This window comes from Humulus lupulus, chromosome 1 (genome assembly GCF_963169125.1).
Source record: "Humulus lupulus chromosome 1, drHumLupu1.1, whole genome shotgun sequence".
Classification (NCBI taxonomy): Eukaryota; Viridiplantae; Streptophyta; class Magnoliopsida; order Rosales; family Cannabaceae; genus Humulus; species Humulus lupulus.
Window position 1 is genome coordinate 262131538 of NC_084793.1, and position 6418 is coordinate 262137955.

At 30.8% G+C, this 6418-nt stretch overlaps 1 protein-coding gene across 1 annotated transcript; it reads right to left on the reverse strand.

Moving 5' to 3' along the window:
• Positions 1-2123: 2123 nt before the first annotated feature.
• On the reverse strand, positions 2124-5716 carry LOC133806019 (bet1-like protein At4g14600). Its single transcript, XM_062244155.1, has 4 exons — positions 5478-5716; positions 5271-5394; positions 3000-3056; positions 2124-2661 (listed from the first exon to the last, which is right to left on the reverse strand). Exons 1-4 carry the CDS (start codon positions 5498-5500, stop codon positions 2503-2505), a joined length of 363 nt encoding a protein of 120 aa, XP_062100139.1. The 5' UTR covers positions 5501-5716; the 3' UTR covers positions 2124-2502.
• Positions 5717-6418: the final 702 nt, after the last annotated feature.

The following is a 6418-nucleotide window of genomic DNA, read 5'->3' on the forward strand; positions in this document are numbered from 1 at the left end:
AAATAATGGGCCATGGTCCAACCCGAGAACACGAGCATCCAAGATAGTCTCATAGTTAGCCTAGATCCATAAAGCCCACTTTGGTCCTAACATTTTAGTGTGAAAAACCATCACCCGATCTTAAACTTGGTATTGTATTTGATTGATTAGTTACTTAAAAGATAATGGTGATTCATCACTACTTTAGAGTATCTCCAATGAAGTGTTATATTGATGATGCATTGCTAAAATATAGCTCATTTTAGAAAATATTTACTCCAATAGTATGTCAAAAGTTGTGCTAAATTTGTCACATGCTACAAGTTGTACCAAATTTACCACACAATATAACATGATACATATTTTGCATCATCATGAATACTAACTATTTAATTTACTTTTATATCATTTTTATTATTTTAAATATTATCTTTATCTATTAGCATTAAATATTATATTTTTATCTTATTATTTTATTATTATCTTTAACTATCAACAATAAAATATAAAATAAAATTATTATTTTTTGTATATTTTCAATAAATATTAAATGAACATTAATGAAAGAATAATTTTTGCATCAACTTTTACAATTGTATATTGGAGCATGTGTTAAAAATTGTGTCAAATATATCACATATTGATTTATTGTGTCAAATATAGTACAATATTTGCATTTTTCATTGGAGATGGTCTTTAAGTGTTAGTTAAGGCATATTAAATGAAAGTATTTAAAAGATTTTTTTTAAAAAAAAAAAAAGACCAAGGAAGGAAGGAAGAGGTCCTCCATTGAATCAATCAATCTACGTCTTTTTGTTCTTGTTTGAAAGTGTCTTTACTTGAAAGCCATTTCTTACCAATCAGAAGACTAGAAGAATGTTCCTTTTGCTTATCTCAGCGCTTTGTGGAATGTAAGTTAAACTAATCCTTGAGACCAACAATTGGGGTGTAGAAAAATACCCAAAAAAACAAAAGAAAGTGAAATTTTAACCAACTTGATGGTATGCTTATGAGACTGAGTCACCTTGGCTAAGAGTTTTGAGCAAAGTAATTGTGGATAATACAGAGACTAGTCAAATAATTCTACAGAAATGTTAACTGGACTTTATTTTACCCTTTGTGTTTCATTAATAATTTATAATACTTTTAACATATAGCAAAGAGTGGAACAGAGAGCTTTTTTAACATCCCCAATTCTATAATGCATTCTAAAGTTGAAACCGGTCTCCAATTTAGTAGAAACTGAGATCTCTAAGTTGATTGGATATAACTAAGATGGGAACGACTACGGTGTTGACAGCTTTTTGTCAATAACGGTATTGACAAAAGTTGGTTTCGGCATGTTAATAGTTATAAATTCTAATTTTTTATTATGACAATGTATATTGTAGTCATTTTGAACACCCCACAAAGTTTCAAGAAATTCCGCATAATTTACGGTGCCAAAAACAAAGTTCAAACAGCTTGATGCACGCATACACTCAAAAATAGGCAAGCGTGAAAAATTCAACTGTTTGTACCTTGTTTTCGGTACAGTTAATTATTCGAAACTTCTTGAAAATTTGTACAATAATCTAAATGACTACAATATACACTGTGATAGTGAAAAATTAGAATTTATAACTATCCAACAGACTGTCAGATAGTTAAAAACAAACACGACTATTTGAATTCTAATTTCAGCACCTTAAATAATTCAGAGAATCCTAAAACATTTCATGATGTCCTAAATAACTACAATGAATATCATCATATAAAAAAAATTGGGATTATAACTTCTTCGCATGCAAAAATGAAAAAGGATGTACTAATGCATCCCTTTGTAGGGGTTGCATCGGAAAATTAACCAATAAAAAAAACCATATTTAGCAAATATATTTTGTGGAAAGTATATAAATAACTATGTAAATAAATAAACTGCTCCAATATGTTATCTTGGGTTTTTTTTTTATCAGTGGTACATCAATAAGATATGGAAAATTAGGATAGCAGATCTCATTCTCATTTCCCTAAAATTGGCAATGTTGTTGAACTCTGCTCTACGCATCACCATATTTGGTGTTTATGTCAGTTTTTATTAGAATTTAGACCATGCCATGTTAGGCGAACTAGAAGAAATGGACTGTAGAAGGAGCTACTTGATGTAAATATCAATTTTATGCAATATGATATATTTAAAAAGACTGCATTGCCATGTCTCAAAGCACAATGCAAAGCAAACAAGTTGTAAGAATTTGGTGAATATGTAGTCATACGGCTGGCTATAAACATTTAAACTTTAAAACTATGTTAAATGCTCTAATACTAAATATTTAATAGTGTACCTACATGTGTATCAATGACTCTGATCAGGTCCTTCTGATTCCCAAATAGTGGCTGTGTTAAAGTGAAACTGGGGCTGAAACATTACCTGGTCTTCCATCTTCTAACCAGCTAGACCACAAGTAGCTTAAAGGGAAGAAGAAAAAAAGAGTTCATAAACAACCATGCCACATGCAACTCTGCTGCAACCTTAGCCAATCTTCATTTTCCAACTATCTTGGACCAGAAGTAGACTATAGTAAAAAAAATTAATCCGAAAATAATCACATGCACGATATGGTTTGAGCTCTGCTGGACAGCCCTATTCAACCTCTTCATTCCATTTTTCACCCCAGCCCCAGCTTGACTCAAGGTCAATTGCTGTTATAAGCACCAGAAGAAGCAATTTGTGAGAATATAATTGGCTAGTGCTTAAAGGAATGTAATATGTAAGTATGTAGTTTTCTTTTAGTTTCCTACTAAGAACACTTTCAAAAAAATACAATTTTTTTACATTTCGCTACATTACATCCTTTACATTTAATACTTTAAATGAGTAATTAAATTGCAGTATCTAGAAGATACTACAAAAATAAGGCAGAATGGGGTAACAAAACAAATACAAATACCATTTCATTTATATATATAAAAAAATATAAGCTTCCAGTATAAAGAAAAAAAGAAAACAAATAAATGCAAAAGAATGGCATATTTCTTACCAAATCTGCAAGTAGATCATTCTGGTGTCTTGTTTCTGATTCAATCTCTTGAGCCACCTGTAGATCAATAATACATTGAGAGCATAAAACATCACTATATGCATTCAATACTTTATTGTGAAACCATTTACATAATAGAATAGTAGTTGGATAGCCTAGGCCAGTCTGAATCCCAAAGATATGCCTCATGAAACCATTTAGTTTAATAGAACCAAAAGGCAGCACTGCTCTAGTATTTAAAGGTGATTAGTGAATGACCAATTAACTATGAAATTCTATTTCTACTAAAATCAAAATGGCAGAGATATATTTCAGTGCATGTTAAGCACAGAAAAGGTCATGCCTACAAAATTACTATTTGGATTAGTTAAGAAGTGAGGGATAATACATTCAATATTGTATTAAAAGCAAAATCGGATGCTCCTCAATTTTTACTTTTAAGTTTTTTACAATCACAAAGATATAACCCCAATGTCTATAAATTAAAGGCAAACGACATCTGCCCAAATCTGTCCCTAGTGTGACCGATGCTCCCTAAATAATGTGATTCAGATATTACAGAAGTCTGCTCATAAGATAGACAGTGAAGGATTTCAAGTATGTAGCACGCACTAAATAAATATCAATGATTCAGAAGTGGCTAAAATCAGGTAGGAAATGTTTCCAACAAATGCAGAACAAGAACATGTTTAGTGAACTGGTGGATCAAAATTTTCTCAAGCTACAGGAAATTATGCATATGAAACAGAGATCAAAGAGAGGAAAAACTTTTAAATGAATCTCAGCTTATTGACCAAGTAAACTTCATTGAGCTTAAATAGTTAGTTACAATAAGTTACATATAAAAACCTAGATTATCAGGTTCTTATTACACTAAGCATATAACAACTGTAACTAACTTGAGTTGTTAGCTTCCCTGGAAGCTTCTGTGGGTTTGTCAATACAGGACAAGAGCAATAATTTAGTTGAAAGGTCGATCAAAGAACCTGTTTTCAAATTTGAGTTTGTATAGAAAGTCCGGAGGATTTCCAAGAGATATATATTTATATAAAAAAATAAAGGTGGCAGCAAAATCATAAAATGCTACTTAAATTTTGATTTTAGAAAAAAATACTAAACATATATCTGAGCTGCGAGGGCAGTTGTAGCAAAATTTTGGAAACGTATTTAAAAATAAACTCTACTATAGGCCTAATTACTATGTTCTTTTGAAACAGCAATAAAGCATAGGGAATTTGCACAGTTACACCGATACTGCACTTTGATAATTAGAAGCTAAGGACTGAGTGAGTTATATTTCCATTGCTTGAAGCTGGTATTCTCTTTTAATAATTTGTTCTCCCCCATGAGAGAAATAGACATCAGACGGTCTGTGAAAATGAAGCTGCTATTTGCATTGCACCACACGAATAGTGTGGTGCAATAGCAAATCACCAGCTACACAAACGTATTAAGCAGCTCATTACATTATAGGAAAAACATAAGAAGTCGGGCCTACCTTCTACACACAAAATCAAGATCACCACATTAATTGCTGTCGTAGGATTTGTTTCAGTATAAGAGGACAAATTTTTTAAGGTCAAAGAAGTTATCGGCTCCTACATTATAAATGAGCATTGGACTTTTTTACGAGGTTGAGAAACAAAAATTTAGGTGAATGTAAACAAAAATTTAATTATGACAGCTTTATATGAAATACAAATTTACTATGACAAGAATTTTTCAATCATGCATTTCTTACAGAAAAAAGTGCCTTCGAGTATAAGCAAAGTTAAAACATGCAACCTTCTAATAATTTGAATACAAAAATGTTATACTAGATTGAAAACAATGATGCGTATATTAAACACAGCAGACTTCTATTTTTATGTCTACCTATCTTTTGGTTCTTGCATTCTATACTTTCAAGAAAAAAAAAGACAAAAAGTTTTCTTGATATGCGTTCTTGCAACACTAATATGTGCTTAAACTATACATTACCAGACTGAAAATATATTGAATCAAACAGTAGAGTCACACTGTACTGTTTTCAGTTAAATTATCCCAAACACGAAGAACAAAATGAAAACTATGACCATATTAACTTCTCGTCTTCTCCCTATACGCATCAGCATCAAATAATACAATTCAAGAAAAACCCATGGCTGGAATTTTCTTTTGAGGCCCAAATAATTGGAAGCAAGACTCGACAACCCACTTTCCCAAATAAATACTTGAACAATAACCACGAAATAAGAAAAATTACGCGCGGCAAAGGAATCGAAACCATACAGTTTTAAGGCGTCTAACTTGGGAATGGAGACCGGTGATTTCATCATCAAGGTCTCCGTGCAAGGGATCAATCCTCAGCTGAATTTCGTCGGAAGTACCCACTGGCCTCGCGCTGAGACCTTCCCTGCACAATAAGATGAAAATTAATGATAAGAGAAATAAATGGCTTTTGAGAAAGCTTGTTGATTAACAATATGAAAAAGGTACTTTGATCTGTAAGGGTTTGCCATTGCAGCTAAACTTCAAGCATAAACAAGAAAATATGGAAAATGGAAACGGCTCCACTCCAACAGGAATTGGAATTAGAAATTATAACCGCCACCGCATAATATTAGGATTAATGATACGTGCAAACAAAATTTTCACTAAAATTTCGAGAAATTAAACAAATCACCAAAAAAAGTTCACTATTGTATTTAACCAGTTGAGTAAATGATATGTATGCGCAAAAATAATACAACATGGGAGAGGAAGTGTTCTAATTATACTTTTTAATTCTCTCTAATTCTCATACCCACAATAATTATACGGTGTAATTACTAAATATTTTCCTTATGAGAATTGTGTATAATTACTAAATATATCAGTTTTAAATGATAATTATTACATAATAGTATTTTACTATATATTTGCTACTTATTTTGCGAAATATGATAATAAGAATTTATATGTAATTATTATTTGACATCAAATAGTGATGCACACGATTGAGAATTGGCAAGGATGCGGGCAATCATCAAGGGTCACCTCATTTATTTAAAAAATTAAATTAAAATTAAATTTTAAAAGAAAAATGGTGAATGACAAAAAAAATTAAAATATTACACAATGTTTATAATTTAAATATGAAATACTATTCCATCAAAAAAAAATATATATATATATATATATGAAATACTATTCCAAATAAAAGTTAAAATCTTTGAAAAATTTCTAATATACTACAATAACACAAAAAAAATATATGAAATACATATAAAAATATTAAAAAATAAATAAAAATTTAAATTGGCCCCATCGGGGCACGGAGTGTCATCTCCACCTCTACTCCATTTAACATTCAAGGACAAAAAATTATCACATAATCTCGTAATTACACATTGACTTCCAAATACGAAAAAAAATACTGATTTGCTCAATTATCTGTT

Coding starts and splice junctions, on each gene's coding strand:
- LOC133806019 (XM_062244155.1), bottom strand. CDS start 5,500: ATGGCAAACCCTTACAGATCAAA. Junction 5,395..5,477: donor GCAAACCCTTACAGATCAAA/GTACCTTTTTCA, acceptor CTTATTGTGCAG/GGAAGGTCTCAGCGCGAGGC. Junction 2,662..2,999: donor ATGATCTACTTGCAGATTTG/GTAAGAAATATG, acceptor TGCTTATAACAG/CAATTGACCTTGAGTCAAGC.